This window comes from Tachysurus fulvidraco, chromosome 1, assembly GCF_022655615.1.
Source record: "Tachysurus fulvidraco isolate hzauxx_2018 chromosome 1, HZAU_PFXX_2.0, whole genome shotgun sequence".
NCBI classification, from domain to species: Eukaryota; Metazoa; Chordata; class Actinopteri; order Siluriformes; family Bagridae; genus Tachysurus; species Tachysurus fulvidraco.
In genome coordinates, this window is record NC_062518.1 from 7696191 (window position 1) to 7720916 (window position 24726).

The following is a 24726-nucleotide window of genomic DNA, read 5'->3' on the forward strand; positions in this document are numbered from 1 at the left end:
ACTTCATATACATTTTGGTAACACTTTAGTGCTGTGTTTAATCTCACAGCATATAAAAGATTTGAGCCATGCACAGCTTCGATACTGGAAATGTTTTCAACCTGACATTCTCAAGTTGTGGAAAAGTCAGATCTGGGTCAGCTGTCGTCTATTTTCAATCCCAGTTTAAGAGGGATTTTTTTTTCTTCTGAATTATAGGCAGAATATCACAATAACTGACACATAATGCCACATAATGTATTCAAGTACAGTGTTACCAAAATGTCTAATTTTCAATAAAGCAAAACAATTCCAGCTGCTTTGGCATAGTCTAATTTTTGTTGTTGTTTTTGATTGTGTTGAGTCTGTGAATATCTTCAGTCATCTTGTGTGCATCAGTGTATCAGTGTCTCTAGTGAGCGGCCGGTGGTGTTAATCTGCATTTGTTCTCTCAACCATAGTTCATCTGTGGGCGGATGAAGAAGCTTCCAGAAGGTTTGGACCCGCTCTTGCCTCCGAGCCTAAGCTAACTGACTCTGAGATGCAGGATACACCACTAATCAGAGATTAACTCACAAGCAAGAGCAAGAGGAGGAGGATGGCGAGGATGATGATAATGAAGAGGCGGAGGTGGAGGACAGAGATGAAGTTGCTGATCATGACAATGACAGGCAATGTGATGTTTATGACTCTAAATTTGAGTTATGGAAAGCGAACGCAAACTGATGCTCCCTGAAGGACCAAGTGAAAAAAAGTTGTTGATGTTTAGAAAGATGGATAAAGTAACTGGTTCCTGTGTGTTTTGTCTGTTAAATTCTGCCACGTGTAGCTGATATACATACATGCAAACAATGCTCTCTCTCTTTTTTTTCCTTTTCTAGTTATTTCGTTTGCTTATCACACATTCCTTGCACCAAAATGTCACCCAGACAAAATCTGCAGTTTCAACTGAGAGACTTTTCTCTTATTTTTGGACAAACTCAGCTCTCCATATTTCTCACTGCCTACTGAAACAATTCTCCTTGAGTGTGATTTGTACGTGACTCATATCTCTGAGCTTTCGGACTGTGTATTTGGAGACCAAGCACACTTGTGGCAGTTCTTTCTCAAAACCTCTTATACAAACAGACAGTGTGAGGATGTGTGAAACAAGCATGTGGTTTCTGGAAGCAGGAAAATGACTATATGGATGTACAGTATCCCTTTCCATAAATAGGGATGCTTCGAAGGACTGGGGAGTTTTTTTTCTTGGACCTTGGACCTTCTAGCCATGTTTTCTTTCGTGATGTGTTTCAGAGGGTATCCAGTACATGTGTTCAGAGCTTCTCTCTGGGAAACAGAGCGAGCTTAGGCACAAACGTGTGAGACATTCCCGAAACCCAGCAGTTGTGAAAGTTGGACTAGTTGATGCAGATCATTAAAAAAATAAAAGAAAGAAAGACAGAGAGAGAAAGAGAGAGAGAAATGACCTGAATCTTGAACTCTGAAAAAGGAGAACACAAAACCAGGTTGACTTTCTCAGTCAATGAGAATCTATTTGTAATATACTGCCACCAATCAGTGTTGCAAAGTGTTACTGACTACTGAAATGGTTTGATGTATTTACTTGTTAAAAATGATTAAAAAAAAAAGAAGAAAAAGCAAACATACAAGCAAGAAACACAAATATTGTCTAGCCTTAGATACAGTCATGCGTTGTTGCATCTACAAAGCTATCTGTTTTTTGATTGTAGGCCTTAGATTGGACTTTTTTCTTTTCTAGTACTGTACTTTTTGCCTTCAACATTGTAAAGATAACATTACAAAAAAAAAGAAAAGACTGACAATCTTCTCATGTTGCTGCAAGCGTATGTCCGTACAGTATATAACCTACAGTATGTCTCTCAGAGGCATTGAAAGGCTATCAACTTTTTCACCCCCACACATATTTTTCACTGTGATAGTATCTAAGAATCAACTCTATACGGTACACAGCTAACTAAACTAAAATGAAGGTGTGTATGTGTGTGTCTGTGCGTCCCTTGACATTGTGAAGATTTTTCTCTCCGTCACTTTGTGAACTCCGGCGACCTTATTTGGTCCCTTCAGGCACACTGATCTCATTACTGAAGGTCATCTCAAGTTCCATATTGCTCTGAGCAAAATGTATTTTTACCACAACTAACCGACTAACCGTGTACAGACATGATAAAAGTGGCACAGCGAAGAGAACAGATCGAGATCAGTTCAGTTCATTCAAATGTCGATATGGTGTCTTTATTTCTTAGATAAATATCAGTGCAAAAATCTTGATTAGTTTTTGCTCCATAAATTTTGGAAACAAATGTCTAGTGTATAACGAGTGGAGGAAACTAGTAAATGGTGTTTAAGATTGGATCTATCTATCTATCTATAAAAAAAAAATCTCTCTATATATATATAAATATATATATATATGAATGACAGGTTCAGTGGTCAGTGGGATTAGACAGATATTGACCAATCAGAGATCCTTATGTATGTACACTGTTAGTAGGAGATCTGGCCTCCTATGTGTAGTACAATATAGAGATAAAGCACAGCGTGTTTCAATCTGGGTCTTACTGAACTGAGCATTCCACCTCTGAACTGTCTTGTGAGCTGTATAATTTTCTTTGTTTGCTGTACCTTCATGGCAGATGCTTTGTTTTGTAACTACTGATCTGTACTTATAATAAAAAATAAAATGTATTCCAACTATTATACAATGATCTGTTATGCATCCTGTATTACATGTAACTGATATAGTGGATATTTACTGTACATAAACATCTTTGCCTAGCCTGTGACAGTTAGCCTTACTATGTAATTCAGTTCAATTTCAATTCAATTCCCGAACATGAACATTTTCTTTGTTTCACTAAGCTTATTGAGAGACTGGTGCTATTCCACCTCAGTGTTCCTAGGATCTGTTCCAGATCCACAGTGACCCTGACCCTGATAAAGCACTTACTAACTATACTGTAAATGAATGAAAACAGCTACCATTCATGGGATAAATGCTGGTAAATATTGGCTATCATGTCTGTTATTAACCCTGTGTTTGACATTAAATGTTTTTTATACATCTGATACAGAAAAAAAAGGTCAAGTGTACATTAAACACAACAACTTTAGTTAGCATTAATTTAAATGTCAGAATTACGAAAAATCTGAGCTCAGTGACTCAGTGCAAAAGAACCATCTTGCTGATGAAAGAGTGCTCAGAATGTTCAGGATTTCCTAATAAACTGGCAACTGCAGAAGCAAACATACAGCCACGAAAGAGCTTTGAGGATAATACTTGGAAGAGTATTTTTGTGTGTATTTGTGTTTTGTGACAGAGTAGGAGGCACAAAATCAGTGTGGACCATGACAGCTCATATTACTATTAGTGCCCCAGGCTTGGTGTATTCTTAATACTTAGACCTGTGAAAGGCAGACAGGCAGCACAGCTTTTCTCCTGCTGTGGGCAAATGTGCAGTGCTCACACTCCTGTCCTCCTACTATGCTTCTAAACTTGCATCTCTGTTATTTTGCAGTCAAACGTGTGCATGTGTATGTAAGTGTGTGACTCAGTGTTCCATGAAGAATCCATTACTGCTATGTGTTTACTTATTTGTTTGCAATTCAATATCTGCAACTCAAATGTCACACAGGAGTATTGCTGTCATCTTTAATACTCTTCATACAGGAGGAACAAAGTATATGTTGGTGGTTAATTTGGGGGATTTATAATATATTGTGAATGACAGACATCCCTAAATAACAACCGTATTGTGTTTATTTTGTAGAAATCCTGTGTATAAATGTGTGTTTTTTTCTAATCTTTATAATTATTAGAAAAGTACATTATAGATAAGAAATTTGACCAAATAACTGCCTCGATCTCACAATATGCTGGAAAAGGTCCAAGTAATACACACACACACACACACACACACACACACACACACACACACACACACACACACACACACACACACACACACACACACACACACACACACAAAAGTATTCTTATATGTGTTTTTTGAGCTAAACAGTTTTAAACCAATTTAACAGCTACCAATTGCTTGTGCCTTAGCGTAGCACAAACATAGATCTCATCTAACCCTGCTTAATTGAAATAGGGTGACGTTTACAGTGTTTAGAAGATTCCTAAGAGAACAGCCAACTCTTTTCAGCTGATCCTCGTGAGTTAACATAACTGACATTTCTCAGTATTCAATGGCAGTTCACTTAGCAGTCCATGCTAACAGTAAAAACAGTGCCAGCAAGAATATTTTGTTATATTATTCTACTAGCAAATTTGAAGAAAATGTTATTATTCCTGACAGTTTTGTGTCTATGCAATTGTAATGCTAATAATAAAAGTCTCAACAGCTATGTGCTGCCTGTCATTAGCTAGTATTCATGTTCTGTGTGAAGCTTTGTACAATTCAGTCAGGAAGTGTAATGTGTTCATTTTCTTATTTTGAAAATGCAAATTCGTGAGTTCCAACAGGACACATCAATAATATCCAGAGTATTGAGATTTGATTGTGTATGAAAATAGACAGCAATGGGATGGTGTGATACTGGCAGATGTAAAGTTCTCCACTTTATGTATGTAATATGATGTAGTTTTTTTAGTTTATAGGTGCATTTAAGGTTGTGGGACATCTGTGAAAGAAGGTAGTTCTTGGTATCGCTTCCATTATAGCTGCTGTAAACAGTTGTTCCTGCACCAACAATTCTTTTTCTATGTCTAGTAGTTTATAAGCTAACCTCGGCATGTTACTGAGGAACAGTAAACCATGTCAAAACTGAAGTCCTCACAGTTTTGCAAGGAAAGAAGAACCTGAAAGTGTTTTACCCCTGACTGTTATACAACACTGACAGTGGATATACCTTTCAAAAAATCTAAATAAATCTCTCGCTATACCAAGAATTACACACATTTATGTTGTATGTCAGCTACAAGTTTCTGTGGAAATTGGTAATATAACAGTAATGTATGATTATGAGTGCGTTAATGTAAACCTATAGATGTATTAAACACCAGCCAATACAACTGTCACAGCTGCTGTTATAAGACAATTACATGCAATTATGTTTAGTCATCACATTGACCAATCAAATTGCACAAATCACTGTTATGTAATTAAAAGTTAAATATTCTTACAGTATAATTATGTAAAAACAGATAGATTGGCTGTATATGACAGATATAGTTTCTTGCCATAATGACACATTATAGCATGTGATGATTTGTTCGATCTTTGCCCCTGTCCACGTATATTTAATTTTTTATCAAAGAAAAGACATTTCTATGATTTCATTTACTATATGTAGGTGAAAAGGCACTTCTCAAGGCCTACAGTATCTCATTGAATCTGTTTCTCAGACATGGATTTACACAGTAATCCTGTTTCAGACTGGTGTCAGAGGCTATAGTGTCAATAACTCTGAGGAATACAGAGCACTAACGGTCTGTGAACGGTCTGATCTTTTACTGTAATGCGAGGAAACAATCCTCTACACACACAGCAGTGTAGCATGTAGGAGCATTTCCCTGACGCAGGGCCCTATTTTACTGTTTTCAGCCGCTCTGAGTTACCAAGGTCTCAGAGGTAGGAAACCTGATCTTCTTTAGTCTGATGGGATCCATATTTGAGTTAACCCTACATCGGGACCCTTGTGAGGAGAGCCGTCCGAGGTCAATGCCTGACTAATTTTTAAACGGATGAACTACATTAGACCAGATGTAGAGGGGCCTGGTCTCAATAAAACTCACATCCTGCAAAAAAGTAACCGTTTTGCTCTCCGCTCTTGTCTCGACCCCCCTACCTCAGCCATTTTATTCACAGAACAAATCTCCTGACTGTGATGCACTATCATCAAGTACGGAGTTAAAACCGGGCAGAAATAACACAGGCACTGGATCTGTCTACACGAGACAGTGAGAAATGGACAGGGAGTGTGTCAGTATGTGCAGCTCTTCTGTAGAAGTCACATATGGAAGCTGTTAGTGAGTGTTTAGGAGACACTAAAGGCATTTGGTACTCATTGAAGCTCTAATGGTTCTCACTGGCCAGGTGGAATGTATGAATCTCAGTTGTCTGTGTGCACAGTTTAGCACATTCCCATCAGCATTTTGTCTCTTTGTACTCTCCCTGTCTTTATTCTTCAGTCAGCAGCTCCGGCCCATCTTTCACCTCACCTCGTTCTCCATTTCGTCCTCTTGCACTGGCGCCATATTGTGCAGCTGTGTGTGCACGGCTGTGCGCATGCGACTGATGTGTTTAAGATGACTGCGCGGCTGGGTTGCAGTGTGCCGGCACTTGTAGGCAGGCAGATGGTGACCTGCGCTTGAACCTGTCTTCACGCTCATTTGTTCAGCTGGCGTTCATTTTGCTCACATTTTCAAGGGGCAGCATACCATAACACTCCTCTGTATTATATGGATCCTGCCAGCAGAGGGAGAGAGAGACCAGCTTATTGTGGCCGGAAATCTCTGTCATACCCAGGCCTTTGCTTTTCCATTACACTTTTAGATCCAGAATAAGGTGAATGTTTAAGAAGGGATTGCTTGGCACTGACAGCTGTGTGTTCTGTTAGGGCATTAAATGAGATTATATCAAGACACTTTAAATGTTAAATCGTATCAGTAACCATTTCCAAAAAGATGTACCGTAAAATAAAATTATACAAATAAAAAGCCTTTGCTTCTTCTCACAGAATGGTTTATTAAAAAAACAACATACAAACAATATGTATTACCTTATAAACAACATTCCAACAGACTGGTCTCACTTTTTTCACTTTTTTTTTCCTACATAACCTTTTTTTTTACTCCTTAAAAACAAAGAGGCATACTTTTTTTTCTTATTTCCTGTATTTTTAAAAGTATGAATTTTTCTGTAGTAAAAATAAAATCTAAATTACACCCATAAAAATAAAAATACATATTTTTTAGATTTTTTTTTTATATAGCAGGGATTATTATTTTCATTTGTGAGTTAATATTGTAATATTAAATCTTTTTAAAAGGTTTCTCTTCAGGAAGACATTTTGTCTTTAGAATTGCTCTCTCATCTCTTTTCATTTGAAATCAGCATTCGATCTTATCAGACTGTGCAGTATTACACACACACTACACAGAACTGGTCATCCATCACCATTGGAGAGCTCTTGGTGAATACCCAGAATCTTGTGTAACCACATGCATTATGAAGGCATGCACATGACCATCCGCAGAAGTAGCACGAGTCTTCCTCTCGCTTATTATGTGTGTCTATGTGTGTGTGTGTGTCTGTGTGTGTGTGTTAAATCGAAAGAGAGTGTGTGTTTGCTTTCAGGCAGGGGCTTATGAATCGATGATCATGTGGTGTAAGGGAGATAGATGGCGGCGAGCTCCGTCTTGTCTCCTCTAATTGTAAAATATTAGTTACATTAGAGTGAGTGCAGTGATTAATGGAACTTATTTGGAGGTGGCCCTCTCCTCGTCCGCCTCTTCCGAAGTCCTCTCCTCTGACTTCTCCTCCGAATTGAGTGATTTCACTTACAGCAGACAAATAGGACTCAGACAGGAAGGAAGGAGGAAGAGGAGAAATGGAGGAGAAAAGGAAAGCGAACAATGAGGAAGAAAAGTGTGAGAAAAGGGTTACAGAGAAACAGAAAAAGAGAATGGACGATATTTGTCGGACAATCGTAGTGAAATTCATTTGTTTTAGCAAAAGTTTTTAGATGTTTACTTTTTAATATCTATGATATGTTTATTCTATGCACACACACACACACACACACACACACACACACACACACACACACACACACACACACACACACACACACACACACACATATATATACAAATAATAACCTTGGCCTTAACCTATCATTAACCTTTTTGACTTTATGAAAATGAATATTTTTACATGAATATGAATTGGCAGGTGCGAGACCGTAGGATTAAAATGAGTCACGCGAAAAACCAAATAAAAAAATCTATCAAGAAAAAATATACAAAGAAGAAGGAACTAAAATATATTACACAATAACATTTTAATATAAGTACAATACAATGATATAAAGGAAGATTTGTATTGTAAAATATGTATACTTTTTTTGCAGCAAGAGTAAAGAAAAAGAGTAAATTAGAAATTACAACAAAACTGTAATACTAATACAGAGGAGTATGAACAGTGTGTGTGCCTGTGTGTGTTGGTACTGTGAGCAGAGCCTCTGATCATGTTATAGCAAGCAGTTCATGCTGACCTGTCTACACACACACACACACACTCTCTCTCTCTCTCTCTCTCTCTCTCTCTCTCTCTCTCTCTCTCTCTCTCTCTCTCTCTCTCTCTCCTCTCACGCTCTCTGATCTGTGTTTACATCTTCATATCATCCTCCTGTGCCCATTGGAAGGGAGGATGTGTGGACTGGTGGGGTTTTAATTGGCCTGGAGACCTTGAGGAGCACCTGGTATCTATACAGGGGCACACTGACTCTCTCTCTCTCTCTCTCTCTCTCTCTCTCTCTCTCTCTCTCTCTCTCTCTCTCTCTCTCTCTCTCTCTCTCTCTCTTTTGCTCCCTCATTCTGTCTCTCATTCATCTGTGAAGGGCAGCATTTGCAAATTTCTTCTTTCATGTCTTGTTATATTTGTTTAGAATTTTCACTTTCACTAGCCATGACCTCTTTTTTTGTCTCTCATACTTTTTCTTCTACCTCCTCGTCGAGGTCAAGGTTGTGTCCTTCACTATTTCCCAGCACACACGCGCACGCGCACACACACACACACACACACACACACACACACACACACACACACACACACACACACACACACACACACACACACACACTCAGACATGTGGACACCCATCATGCATCTGCAGTGATAGGTCAGCAGTAGAATGTGCAGCTCTGAGCTCTGCTGGGATCAGACAAGAGAGGAAAGTAGGGCTGAAGATGAGTGCTCATGAACTCTGCATCCCCAGGCCACACACACACACACGCGCACACACACACACACACACACACACACACACACACACACACACACACACACACACACACACACACACACACACACACACACACACACACACACACAGAGTCAGACATTCTATGCTCATCAAATGATGAATATACTGCCCTTTACCCATGAGCCTGAGTAACTCTCAGCCAATCACAGTAGTGAATTCAGGTCCACTATGGTGAGCCTTGGTTAAGCTTCTCCTCTGATAGTGGAAGAGCTGAAGTGAGGAAAAAAAGGCTTTGATGTCTTCACCAAACTTTAAAAAAAATCGAAGATACATAATTCTTTAACACTGTTGATACATATTCTGTACATTCAAATTTTCTATATATGTGATACTGTTATAATTATATTTAACAAAAACAGAACAAAAAAATCTCTTAAAGGGTTTTGAAAAATAGAAAATTAGAGCACATCAAGCAGGACAGAAAGAAAAGAGAAAAAAACGACGGAAAAAATACAGAGACTATTTCCGAGCTCTTGTTAACAGGTCCTTCTGGTGCAGCAATTAATGATCTAGTTTAGTGTTTAGCATGGGAGCTGATTCCCCAGTGAGGCTTTTGGAGATTTCTTTTGATACAACCGTTACCCCCCTCCCTCCCCTGTGTGTATTCCTATGAGTTATTTGTGTGTTGGTTTTCTAGTTAAGCAGCGTGCAAGACCACTACACCAATTCCCCAATCCGCAGGGCCGCTTTTCCTCTGAGCAGCATTCAGCACAACAGCTCCGAATAATGAAATGAAATCAAAATAAAAGGAAATCAATTCCCAATGGAGTCTGGAATGCTCAGAGAGGATTTTTTTTTTTTCCATAAATCACAACGTCCCTTTGCGGGGAATTTATTTTAGTTTATAAATAAATATGCAATGAAATAATTTATTATAGAATCCCATACAACTAGAAAGCTTTAATGATAAATATATAAATATATATATATATATATATATATATATATATATATATATATATATATATATATATATATATATATATAGTAGAGAATAAATTAACAAAATTTTATTTAAAATAAGTAAATAAATGTATTTATTTATTTCATTTATTTAAACGGAATCAAAAAATATTTATTAACACCACAATGCTTTCACTCATTGACTTTTACTAACAGAATACATTTCATTTAAAATTCTTATCTGATTAAAGTTGACATTATTTATAGCTGACTTGTTTCTAGTTATTGAGTTATTGAGCATTGAGTTAAACCCTTAGTGACCAGTCAAACAGGCTAATAAGTCTAATATCTCAGTAATAAATATAATAACTCTGAGAAAAATAGGTTGTGATTTCCATCCTTTAACCGAATTTAATAAATCCCAGACCCCCTGGCTATGTTTCCAACACCCCTTGCTTTGTGAACGGTGCATTGCATTCATGCAGTACAACATGGAATTTAGTATAAGCATCACAGCACATAGATTACTACAAGTATCAGAGTCCTCATCTTATTACATCTTACGTTTCTGTGTACGATGAGCTTCTGGCTCCAAAACTATAGGACCAGATGTGAAATATGAAAGACAGAATGGTGAGAATAACAGCGATGAAACTGATTCTTAAAAGAAATTAAATCAGACAAAAATATTTGTGTTTTAATTTGTATATGAATATATGCTTCTCATACTGCAAATACACTAAATTCTTGTATTTACACTAAATAATACACTAAATAATTGTAGACAAAATTATATACAATAAAATATTCTGAAATAACAGAGTCTAATTTTTTAGAGTATTTCTTCCATTGTAAATCCATGTAGTTGATGAACATTAGCATTTGACCTGTGTATAGCTGTGTGTGATTGTGTGTGTGTGTGTGTGTGTGTGTGTGTGTGTGTGTGTGTGTGTGTGTGTGTGTGTGTGTGTGTGTGTGTGTGTGTGTGTGTGTGTGTGTGTTATAGCATCTACACTGACATGCAGCGAGGTCACATATTAAAGAGTGTAATGCAGGGTTTTAGCATGGCCCCTTACTCTCCGGGCTTCTTTGAGCAGGTGGGAAGAGATAGTGCGTGGCGCGCTAGCGTTGCGGGGGGATTTGAATGTTTGCGAGCGTGCTTTGCTGAGTAATCTCCCAGCCTTTATAACATACAGGTTATTATTGGCCGACAGATGGTGCATCACATTTTACTGCTCACACCTTCTGTGGCTCATGCTCTCCCCAGACAGCCTCTCGCTCACAGTTTTTCTCTCTCTTTTCGCTCACTTCAGAGAGAAGAGCGTGACACACACACACACACACACACACACACACACACACACACACACACACACACACACACACATACACACACACACACACACACACACACAGAGGAAAAGCATGCACATACACACAGGATAAATCGTCACAAAGAAAGATTACTTTCTTTTACTGAGAGAGGATTGAGTCCTGAAGTTTGTAGCACAATAAATGACAAACACACTCACACACACACACACACACACACACACACACACACACACACACACACACACACACACACACACACGCACGCACTTTGTTAGTGCACTGAAATAAATCCTCTACTGTATAAGTTAATTATGGAGTACTTGAAATTCAGTGGCTTAACTCTAGCTTCTCTGTCCTGGAAATTTTGCTATCGCTAACACAATCACATGATTTGCACAATCACACTGAGTTGCCAGGTTATTCATTTTTCAGGTTTGTGTAAAAATAAATGAATAAACTGTATATACACGTTTGTTTGTATGTAAACGACATAAAATAGTCCAGCACAAAGTATGATAGAGTACAGATATAAATCAGAGTTCAGAAATATTCATCCCCTCGTCAGTGCATGTGTTTGTTTCAGATCACTCTCTGGGGAGTTTGCTAAGGTGGTTGAGGCTCTCGTTTGTTGATCAGAGGCCAAGCTGCCATTGTGGGGCCCTTAACCCTCTTGCATTGAGCAAGGCCCTTAACCCTCTCCGCTCCAGGGTGCTGTATCATGACCCTGTGCTCTGACCCTAACCTCAAAAGTTCTGTGAAAAGATATGTGAAGAAAATATTTCACTGTGCTGTATTGTATATGAAATGCAAATGTTTCTTCTTCTTAAGCATTGGTTCTTAAATTCAGGTGCAGAGATCCACTAGGGATCATGATTCTTTTTATTTTGGTACAATGGTGGGAAATCACAACCCATATTATAATACTTAGGGGTCCAAGCACCAAAGTCAACACTCACCTAATGTGTTCTTTTGGTGGAACTTTCCGGAATTAAAAGCTTTATGCCTCTAAACATTATATGAAAAATTGTAAATAATGTTCATTAAATCCTGTCCTGTCCTCGTGATCAGGATCCACCATGACATCGCCAAAGCCTTTAGTGAGAACTCCCCTTACTTTCACCAGCACATTTACACAACAGGAAATGGACACATGATTCCAAGAATAGTTAGAAAAGTTCAGTTGTTGTACTGAAAATGGGTACTGCAAATATGTTGTAACTAATACAGTCAGGACATCAGCAGAGTCAAGTTTGTTCTCAAAGCACTCGCTCTACAGATTCAAGGTTTCCTCCAACGAAAGCATGTAAATGGCGATTACATTCGATCCCTTGCGTAAGAGCGATGGGAAAATTATTTGGCACAGTGTGTGCTGTGACGAGAATACAAGAGTTGATCACACAGGAGCACACACACACACACACACACACACACACACACACACACACACACACACACACACACACACACACACACACACACACACACACACACACACACACACACACACACACACACACGCACAAAGGGCTAACGGAAGTCTCACTCTTTTTTTCCTTCGGCTTTTTCATTCAATCTCGGGGTAGAATTACTGTTTCTGAGCATCTGAAAGTCATTAGAGGTTCTGCAGTCTGTCAGGTGCCAGTTTATGTATGCACACACACATACACACAAACACATAAACGCACACACAAACACAAACACACAGGCCCACCTTTAGAAAGCCACATAGCAGAATCACATACACGCTTGACATGCTCACATGCTATTATTTTTCAAACAGAAGTATCATAAAGAGCTCAAATGTGTGACCAAACACACACACACACACACACACACACACACACACACACACACACACACACACACACACACACACACACACACACACACACACACACACACACACACAAACAGAGTAAAAGTGCTGAAGCCCTGCAGGTTCTTTCTGCTGTGCAGGGCTGGGGATTCGTCATGTGCTGATGAGCTGCTATAATAATGTATGAGCAAATCACAAGCATTCTGCAAATTAATCATTTTTCTTCCCCCATCTTTCTCTCTCTGTCTCTCATTCTCTCTCACTTCTCTGTCAGTCTCTCTCTCTGTCTCTCTCTCCAAACACACACAAACACACACAAACACACACACCAACACACACACACACAGCCTTTGTTGCGCAGCTCGTGGAGGGAGGTTTCTTGCAGGCAGGCAGGCGGAGGTGAGAGGCGCTCTCGCTCACAGATGGTAACTCTGGCATCAGATGGAATTTATATAAGAGTGGTTCTGATTACATGCCAAACCACCAGCGTGTGTGCCTGCACGCATACAGTATGTGTGTGTGTGTGTGTGTGTGTGTGTGTGTGTGTGTGTGTGTGTGTGTGTGTGTGTGTGTTTGTTTGTGTGTGTTTTCTGGCATGCATACCACTGCATAAATCCCTACCTGTGTTACTGCATTTCTCTGCAGCATTATATCAATCATGTGCCTCATGTTTACATGTTTATGTGTTGTCTTGTTAAAAACATGTACTCCTGTGTGTGTGTGGGTGTGTGTTTACAAGACTAAGCAAAAGACTAAAATGAAGTTGTCAGAATGACCACTAGAGGGAGCATTCGAGGGTTAGACCAAAAAAAAAAAAAAAAATGAATGGTCTCAGAGCATTGTTATGGGTTCAACTCCTAAGGAAGGTTAAAATACCATAATGATAGCAACTCAGCCGTTTATAAATAACAAGATGGAGTGAAGGAGTGGGGGATGGAGAAATGGAGTGATATGGTGGAAGTGGGTGTTATCGTTCATTTCTCCTCCTCCTCCTCCTCCTCCTCCTCTTCCTCCTCCGGCTTCTGATCTCTGCACATAAGGCCTCAGAGGTTAATTAGACAATCCTGATAATAGCACACTCATGAAAACAAGAGCATTCTGCTTCTCTTTCCTTTTTTACTCTCATCCTAGTCAGTAACTTTTCTGCAAAAAAAGAAAGGCAGTAAACTTCTGTTCTCTAGTTTTGTTTGGAACTTGTTTGGTGTTTGTGAGCACGTGTGCTACTGGAGGAAGCATGGAGTATTTAATGAATTTGATGGAGTGGATTTGATGCTGATGGAGTGGAATTTGCCATCCTGCTTCATGTCACTTCGCACCTCATGAAACACACACACAGAAAAAAGGACTAAACCACAAATTTCAGTGTGAAAGGTTGTATTTCCATAACAAAATGAGATTAATATTTAAGATGCGATATGTGTGTTTAAAGAAAATCTGTTTTACAGACGATTGTTGTTTATTTTTCTTTATTACAAGTGAGAAAACATTTTAACGGCGTAAATAAAGACGTTTCCGTCTCCTTTTCAAACTTTTCGGACATCGAGAGGTTATTACGTGACATATGCTACAAGCTATTATTAAATGAATTTTTAGAGTAACATCCTAATATTTTAGTCATCCTAATAGTCTTTGACTACAATATAATAAATCTATGGTAATAATAAGTCTATATAATAGCTACAATGAGTAGTGGACATGCTGCACCATGATTGTACAACATCAAGAAAGGTAAACAAATCAAAAGGTACATTGACTTTCATCTGTCAAATAACAGTTTGATTCTCTGTGTTGCTTTTACTTTGGTGATGCTCGTGATATTTGAGAAAAAAAAATCTGTAAATGCTTTGAAGTATGAGGGTGTGCGTAGAATTTGACCTATTGCCATAATAATAATAATAGTAATAATAATAATAATAATAATAAGTATTATTATTATTATTATTATTATTATTACTATTATTATTATTATTATTATTATTATTATTATTATTATTATTATTATTATTATTTTTATTTTATTATTATTATTATTATTTCAACTAATAATACTATAATAAAACAATCTTTACGTACTATTCTCTCTCTCTCTCTCTCTCTCTCTTTCTCTCTCTCTCTCTCTCTCACTCTCTCTCTCTCTCTCTCTCTCTCTCTCTCTCTCTCTCTCTCTCTCTCTCTCTCTCTCTCTCTCTCTCTCTCTCTCTCTCTCTCTCTCACACACACACACACACACACACACACAAGTGAGCCTGCGGAGTGTAGATCTTTTATTCATACAGGATTAAAAATGGATGCGCTCTTTACCTTAGACGGACCCCGCTTTGACAATAACAGAGAGCTCAATCTGTGTTTTGCCAGCACTTCGGCAGAGGAGGGAAGGGATGGAGTGAGAAGGGGGGTCAGGGTGTGTGTGGTTGTGTGGGGAGGACTTGTTGGACCAACATTGGCTTTTTCTTTAAGTGTAAAATCGGATGAGGAAATTCTGCCTCTCGGACTTGGCGTAATGTAAGGGAGTGTGAAATTAAAGGGCGCATGAATAAGAGTGGGCCAGCATTGTGTGGCGCCGGCTCGCTTATCGAAAAATTCAGACAACTGGAACATCGAAAGCCCTAAAACTTGTAGCAATCCCCTTTGTGCTGCAGCCTGAGCAGACATTGTAGTATCTGAAAGCTGCTGAGACTCCAAAGCCAAACTCAAAACGCTTATAAATCCAGTCTTTTTCAGCAACACACAGCATGTGTATGTGTGAGTGTGTGAGTGTGTGAGTGTGTGTGTGTGTGTGTGTGTGTGTGTGTGTGTGGAGACGGTTGATACCCACAATGCATTCCTGCCACACCTTTAATGCAGCCTCTTTACATGCAGTGGACCTCGCCGGCTGCTATTTTAAACCCCATGTTAATTTGATTTAGTGCTTTTCAAATTGAATTGAGAAAAATGGAGAGCAAATGTACTGTTATTAATGTCCTAAAGTAGTGTGCAGCTGAGAGTGTCTGGCTTTGCTTTAAGTGGACTGAGCCGATAAGCGAGCACCGATATGATAGGCACGTAATCTGCATCTCTCGTACAAGCTTGTGTGGCCTAATAGGGGCCTTTGTGTACAACTCAGCGGCGATCAGATCCAATGTGCATTGCAGCAAAGAACTTCAGGACTCAGAGGCAAAGTCAATATCTTTATCTGTGTTGCTGAGGATGTTTTGTTTTTTTCTTTTTGTTTTAAAAGAAACATTCACAATGAGTCAAAAAAAACAAACAAAACAAAAACTGGAACTAGATCTCCTGCATTACTCATCACAAATCCAGCATGCCACAGAGTCACTGTTCTAATGTTAACTTACAGATTCACAACCGATTCACAGTCATCTGTCTGCCTTTGGATTTTATCATCTAAAATCTTTCAGGGGCAAACATTTCATTATGAATTACAAGTTAACAGTAGAAAGACTGAAAATTGGAAAACTAAATCTACTAAGTTTCTTGCTGTATGATTTAGGGGTTCAAACCTCACAACTGGTCTAGATGCTAAACTTCTATGCCTGTAATGACACCTCAGGCACGAGAACCCATACCCTTAGTCTTTATTAACACAACGGCAAGTAAACAATCCAAAACAGCCAGCAATAACCGTGGTGATAAAGATGGGCAAAAAAGTTCATGACACAAGAATAAGCAATAATCTGGGGTGAAAAGAAAGAAAAAAATAAAAGCCAGAAAATGCAGTCCAAAAACATGTGGAATCTAAAGAACAAAACAAGGTACACAATGAAAAATACAGGAGAATTCATTGAATGGCTCAGAATTCCAGGCAAACTGACAATGCTTCATGACATAAGTCAGCATGAACATGGTTTAAATGCCCATGAACCTTAAAGTAGACCACAAGGAAGAGGAGCTCCCTCTGGTGGCTTGGAGGGGGAGTGCAGGTGGTGTTGTTACAGTGCCAATTAGACGAATACATAAGTTGAGATGAATACATTAGTTAGCTGTTACACTAAACTAATGACGATAACTTGCCAGTAGAGTACTCTAAATATACAACACTGTAAATCCCTGTAAAACTTGTATTCAACTGTACTGTTCGTGTGGTAATATATCATTTGCTTTAATTCTATTGCAACTTTACTTTTGCAGAATTTTACAGTATTTAAATAATTTCTTTAAATAAGTTACTTAGCTATTAATTTACTGTAAACTTTACAGTAACTTCCTAATCACCAAATTGATTAACATCAGGCAGCTTTGAGCTATGACATCTTACACTGACAGCTTAGCCACCTGAATTTGTCCTTGGCACAGTTGATGAATTGATAATATAACAAAAGCAAGCAATAACCATAAATCAGTAAACAAAAGAAAGGTACTATCAGTGCATAGGATGAATCATTTACTTAAAATTCTGCCAAAGATATTTCATATATAACAAATTTTCTAGCACTTCTATTTATTTATCTATCAGTTTCTTTACTATTTTGTTTAATTTTAATGAATGAATCCATCTATTAATATGTATATTTATCCACTGATGTACATACTGATGAACTAATTGCTGAGTGGCACAAACAGGCCTGAATTGTCTCAATATTCATGTGCATATTGGACTGAACAATAGACAATACAGAGGCTCAAACGTAAACTTTGTCTCTCTGTCCTGCAGGTCAGAGGCCTTTCCAGTGTCAGTACTGCTCATACAGTGCCTCACAGAAGGGTAACCTAAAGACCCACGTCCTGTGTGTCCACCGCATGCCCTTTGACAACAGCCAGTATCCAGATCGACGCTTCAAACGCTCACGGATTGAATCTGATGCATCTGGCAGCCCTGAGGATGGATACCCTCTTCTTTCTGGCCAGGGAGGAACAGGGGAAGGATACGCTTTTGTGAGTGACACGGCCCAAACTTCATCCAAGGATTCTGAGAAGCTGTAGGGCCTTGTAGGGTCACCAGTACCATGAAGTAGCATCAGTTGGTGTCCAGTTTTTTCTTTATCACAATGGAGAAAAAAGCAGAAATTTGGACTGCAGGAAATCCAGTGACTAAACCTGATTTCAGCTACACACAGCAGACATGGGTGTGATCAGGTGTGCTATGAAAATGAAGCATGCTCGTAAAAGAGTGAACAGGCATAAAGTCTTACGAAGATTATAAATCGTTGCCTGATCAGTGTGAAACACAATCTGTAGCATTACTGTAGTTACCTGACATAATATTACAAAGGATTAGTCCAGAAGAAGAAAGAAAAAAAAACGACAGTCACTGAATCCAGTCACTTAAAAGGACTTTTGTCCCAAAAATAATGCTTTTATCAGAAAAATGATCCGCGTGAACGATTTGGTGATAATCAAAGAAGGAGGAGAGATGGAAGAGGGCTGCCGCGCACACCCTTCATGAACATGACACCACCGGTGGCCATTTGCCCAGCGCCACTGACGAGGGCGGATGGATGCAGTGGACGGAAAGAGCAGGGGGGTGGATGGGGAGATGAGGGGAGGAGATGACGGGAGGTGGGGGCCTTGGTGCCAGTCTGACTGGAGCTGTCATTGCAGAGGAAATCAATTCACCTCCTCCACCATTGCCCCAACACACACACATACACACACACTGTACTCGTCATTTAGGGTCGGCCCCCAGAACTGCCCAGCAACCCTCTCTGCTTCCTGTCCTCCCTTCCTCCCTCCCTCCCTCCTTCGTACAAAAACCAAGATGACCACCAATAGGAGAAAAAAAAAATCAATGAAATGTATTTACAGGCCACATTAGAGACAGAGGTGTGTTATTTGTGCAGTTACAGTGTGTCATTTGTTCATGTATCACATCTGAGGTGAGAGCGAAATGTCATATGTGCTTTTCTTAACTTTCTTCTTTGTTAGATGATGAAACGTGTCGGTTTATTCAGCTTCACTACAGAAATGATGATGTGCATATCTAAAGTGAAGCAGCCTTCACCCAGCACTCTCTGTGTAGCTTTAGCCAGAAGTTGAATGTCGTTTGAATTTTTTATCCCATATTTCGAGTGAGAAATCTGATGGAGTAATCAAACTCCAAAACGTTTGAAGACTTCCTAGCTTATGAAGCAGTATGGAAGAAGCGATAATGTACTGTAGATATGATGTGTATACTGTAGATAATGATATTTACCTGTTTAAGTGATTTAGCAAACCTTTTTTCCCTTTTCTCCTTGACAAAAATTAAAGTGCTTTGTATGTTTTAGATGATCAACTTCTGTTTCTTCCCCAAACCAAACTCATTTTCTTCATACTTTTTATGCAGTTCTGTTTTGAATGTTCTTCTATTTAAAAAAAAAAAAAAAAAAAAAAAAAAACAAGATTAATGACACATGGACAAAATCAAGCCTCTTAGAGAGTAAAATAAAGTGGATCAACTTTCATCCTACTTCCTTTTGTTAAAGCCGAGCAGGGGTAAAGGAGTTAAATAGAACGTGGGGCTTTTTTATTGCTTGGGCACAAACTGGAGGGATAGAAGGGAGGGATATTAATGTTTTGTGATAAAGAGAAATGATCCCGACTTTAAGAAAGTCGATATCTTCCCGCTCTACGAGGGAACTCTCGACACTTAAACCCCTGGGCCTTAAGACTGCCTCACATCTGCCGAAAGGAGTTTACTAAAGTCGCAAATACAACACACTCTGTGGTAATCAGCAGACAAAACCGAAACCCAGACCAGGCGCCAGAGGAGTTTCATCTTTGGCTAAGATGAAAAAAAGAGAGAGAGAGAAAAAGAGGGACAGTAAAGAAAAGGAAGAGTAAGCGTTTCTGTAATGACGGAGTAGAGATTGAGTAAATCTATCTGTAACTGTTCCCTACAGACATTCTCTAATTAACATCTTTTGGCCATTAAGAAACAAACATACTTTCTAGGATAGTTCTCACTGCTTTACTTATATCAAGTTGATCATTTAAAAGCGACTGTTTATATAAGCTCTATCCAGGGCAATGTGTTTTCCATAAAATAAATACTTTATCAACATAGTGAGCTTTAGAAGTTTTAGTGCACTACTGTTTTTTTTTTTTTTTTCCTTTGGTGATCGTGTCAGTCGCTCGTTCTTGTTCTCTCTCTCTTTTTTGTTTTTGGTGTGCATGTGTGTCTGTGTTTACATGTGTGCGCTCGCCATATAATTGCAATACATAAAACATAAACTTTACAAAAGCAGGGGGGAACAAATAGCAGAAACGTAAAAAAAAAAAAAAAAACATTAAAAAACATTACATTCCTAGTCCCCCCCCTTTTTTTTCTCTGTTTCGTGTCTTTTGGATTAGAGACAGGCAATAATATTGTATGTGACACTGGAAGATCATTTTCTCTCTATAGTGTTTGTCCACTCTGTATAGTCAGGTGCTAACCTTTCCTCCATCCCCTCAGACACATGATCATTCTTTCCCATCTTCCCTCAGACTATATAACTGGTTTTCAACAAGTCCAACCAACACAGCCACATATTTAAAATCTATTAAAAAAATAATTAAATAAAAGATTATGTGCTTCTTGGGACATCATTTTCTTTCCTCTTTACTGTTCTATAGTATCTGGTCATTATTCTGTCCAACATTCCTAAATGAAGAATATTTCTATATCCAAGGAGGACATGAAGAGTGTAGAGGATTTTGTTGCTGTTATTTACTCATAATACGTAGATGAGTTCGTATTTAAGGATTACTCTCGGTTACTATTTATTATCACGGATCGGAAAGAAGTCAAGCTACGATGAAGTATTGGGTTTTTATTTCAGCTATGACTGTTTTCTGTCTGCTGTTCTTTAGAGGTTTTAATGTCTTTGAAGCAGTATAGTTTTATCCAGTGTTTTACGCAATAAAACCTCTACCTCTGTAAAATTACAGCCTTGCTTGATTTTTATATCTTGTCTTATTGGCTCTTTATGAGAAAACACACACACACACACACACACACACACACACACACACACACACACACACACACACACACACACACACACACACACACACACACACACACACACCACCACTATCACCAACACCACCATGTAAGCATCCACGCAATATAGTGCTTACAGTGGAGAAAGTGAATGAGTGTTGCTGCTATATGCAACCATTATTTGTGCCAAAACCTTTAATTATCATTCCATCCTCGTACCGTGCAATTACAAAAGAACATGTGCCGAGTATAAACACGTGGCCGCACACTTTATGAGAATAATCCTCATTCTCCTGAGTAAATTAAACATTACCTATGCACAGGAGCGCACTCACTTATTACCTTTGCTCAAATTCCGTCAATGCCACAGAAGTTCTTCGGTAGCTGCCGTCGACATAACCCCATAAGGTTTGCAGGCACTGAAACTGAAAAATAGTCTGGTGACGTGTGGCACCAAAGTGGGCCGTGAACACGACTAAATGAAATCAAATGGCTTTCATAAACAGTAACGAGCGCCACCTGTAACACTAAGCCCTGCAAAGTCATCAGCGCACGGCCGCATGCAAAATTATGATCGTTAAAGTTTAAAGCTCATATACAGCTAATGCATAACCCCCCATCCCCACACACACCTCACACAAACACACACACACACCCGGAAAGAGACAAGAACATCCTGCCTGCTCATTTCTGTATTCTACGCTTGCTGAAATCTGTAGGACAAAGAAAGGGAGAGAACTGATGAAAAAGGAGAAATGAAATGATCCGAAAGTCTACAGTGCAAGCTCTTTCTACTACTGATGGAGAAATACAGTGTGTGGCATCTTTAATGGCCTTTATTTCTATTATACAACGCTGAATAATTAACTCAGAGGCAGAGTGTCACCTAGATTTATCTTTTAATTAAAATAGTACGGTTCACACATATTTGAGTGGTGGTCCAAATAAACGCAATATCCAAATTTATGTTTTGTTTATCTTCCTGTTAATTATCGAGAGATTGTTCGCTGAATAACCCTTCATATTTTTCTCCACTCCCTTTCCAAACTTGGGAGGTCTGTATCAGAGATAATAAAGCCATGTAGTCAGATTTTATTAATTTATGGGCAATTATGATAACAGGGGGAAAATAAGATCCCTATTGTGATCTCAATTTCTTGATAAACATTGAAGCATATACATTAATCATCGCATTTCCACAGGTGATGGTTTCCTTCTGTCTTTATGAATCTTTATAAAACAATTTCTTCCTGAATTCTAATTGCGTGGATCAAACCAATAATAAAAAATAAAACAGCCGTTTACAAGCTGCTATGTGAAGAGGATTTAACAGTACAGTACTTTTTTATTCAGATATTCAACTTGTGGAACTGAAAAGATGTTGAAGGTCACTTGTGAAGAGAATTTAAAGAAAAATGTAAACATGATTACAATCATTAATGCAGCATAAAATAACTGACGTGAACATCTACTTTTTATTACAATTTCTTTGCGTTTTTTTGTAATTCTAAACATTTTATTATTTATTATTAATTCACTGTTCAATGTATAAGATAGAAGTTAGTTTGTACTATTAATACTTTAAACAGCTCAACCTCAACCCCTTAGTTTTAATTAAAGCACTTACAATTGTCCTACATGTACAGTATGTGCTGGATAATAAGACAAACTCCACATATTTATAAATGGGATCATTCTGAATTAAAATGGGTTTGTGCTATTTATAGTACCGATAGTACGTATGAGGTTAAAAAAGTATTTAAAATCATTGAAAGGTGTCATTCCTACTGTACTTTTTTATTGTTGTAGCACATTATTTTGTGATAGACACTGATAATATAATTAGAATTACACACTGCCAACCTTTCTGTTTAGTTAACTTAGTTTCTCTGGGAAAAATCTGAATTTGATTCACGTTACTTGACTGCTCTGATCCGGTACGGATGTTCAGACAACAGTTCGCCGTCGTCTCCTGCAGAGGCCACACGCTACTAATTACGCCTATTTTGTCACGACTTGGCAAAGGCCATCATTTGAGCCTGCGGTTGCCCAATTATAATCTTTTTTTTTCCTAAATCACAAACGTAGACGGCCATTTTCTGAAGCCGTATTTCCTCGTCATTATTGAAAGTCCCTCGGCAGGAGAGGGTTCTGTTACCACAGTGTTTAATTACCGCTAGCATTCATTAAAAACCCTTAGACTTAAAGGTAGATTTTCAGCAGCACAGCCTTAATTAGTGCCAGTGTGGCTGTGAGTGTTATGAGGGGTTTGTTTTAGTAACAGTAGCACACATCACATATACAGTAAGCCTGCTGCTGGTGTAATGCTGGAGTTTGTCAAATCACGCTAAAGTCATTTTGACATTCATTAACTGCAGGATTTTGAGAAAAGTGTCTGTTGGTGCATTCCAAAATCAGTGTGTGTGTGTGTGTGTGTGTGTGTGTGTTGAGACGGATGCTCTGCTACTGTCATCTGGACCGTTTGACAGATTCAAATATTTCCACAACAGCAGGATAAAGAGGCCTGTTACTGTTTTATTCTCACATATAACACCTGTATGTGTTTTAGAGAAATCCACTGAGACACAGGGCTGGAGTTTGTGTATGCTGAAGAAAGGAGATAAAATGCTGATAGCTAAAACATTCAGCAATATAAACATGCACTCATGACTGCAGATCTGTGTGTGTGTGTGTGTGTGTGTGTGTGTGTGTGTGTGTGTGTGTGTGTGTGTGTGTGTGTGTGTGTGTGTGTGTGTGTGTGTGTGTGTGTGTGTGTGTGTGTGTGTGTGTGTGTGTGTGTGTGTTTAAATGAATGGTTTGTAGGTTGCAAGGCTCGGTTTAAAGAGGGATATAAGAGGATGCCATACTATTATATCTCATTACTCATGTAGTTAAAACAATGTTAACATCTCTGCCATTGCAAAGTTCTCTTTGCATTAATGGTTATGCTGTGTACAAGGAGTTTGTAGTGGTGTTGGGATCAAATCAATCAATTCATAAAATATACAATCATTCACAGTAAATATCAATGACTGTAACGTGACATTCAGCTGTTAAAATGTCACTCCAATTAAATGTAAGCAGTGCAGTTCAATGTAAATGTATTTCTGAATAAAACTTTATTTTTAATGAGTCATTTTTTTTACTTAAAATGCAGTCATGTAGTATTAATGTAGAGCTTGCTGTTTTGGGGGCTTAAGGACATGTATATACCTTTGTTAATTTTTAGAAGTAACAAATCTTGAAAACAAACAAACAAACAAACAAACAAACAAACAAACAAACAAACAAATAAATAAATAAATAAATAAATAAATAAATAAATAAATAAATAAATGTGTAAATTAATATCTAGAACAATAAGATGCGCTTAGACGTTTTGTTTGTGATATATTCCCTAACCTTTTTTTTTTTTTGGATGCTTTGGATTCTTGTCTTTTAGTGCTTTTCACCGACATTTGAATTTCAACCTCAATTTTTTTTTTTAAGATTTTTTTTTCCACCCACAAACACAAGGTGCAAAAAAATGGTGGGTGCAAAACCTTTGCACTGAACCTTAGCTTTGCAGCATTTAAAACAAATGACCATATAGTCTAATATAGTCTTATAGTACCTGTACACATCTTTATTACTCCTGCCCAAGTGCTAAAGCAGCAATAAAACATCAGGAGTCACTGAAGTGACAAATCTGAAGTAGGAAGTCTTTTTCTCTTCCACAGCCCATTGGCTGGTGCATATAGAGTTAAATCTGCCAGATGAAATA

The 24726-nt window shown here is 38.3% G+C and overlaps 1 protein-coding gene across 6 annotated transcripts in view; it reads left to right on the forward strand.

Moving 5' to 3' along the window:
* znf536 (zinc finger protein 536) overlaps positions 1-20902 on the forward strand; it is a 181342-nt gene extending 160440 nt beyond the window's left edge. For 5 of the 6 annotated variants that reach the window (XM_047819988.1, XM_047819994.1, XM_047819991.1 and 2 more), the window contains one exon: positions 17712-20902. In XM_047819988.1, the coding sequence (XP_047675944.1) occupies positions 17712-17980 (269 nt within the window). In that variant the 3' untranslated portion in view covers positions 17981-20902. Of the gene's footprint in view, positions 1-440; positions 2701-17711 lie in introns of those variants that run through there. The other variant, XM_047820013.1, reaches the window with a different exon arrangement.
* The last annotated feature ends 3824 nt before the right edge of the window (positions 20903-24726 follow it).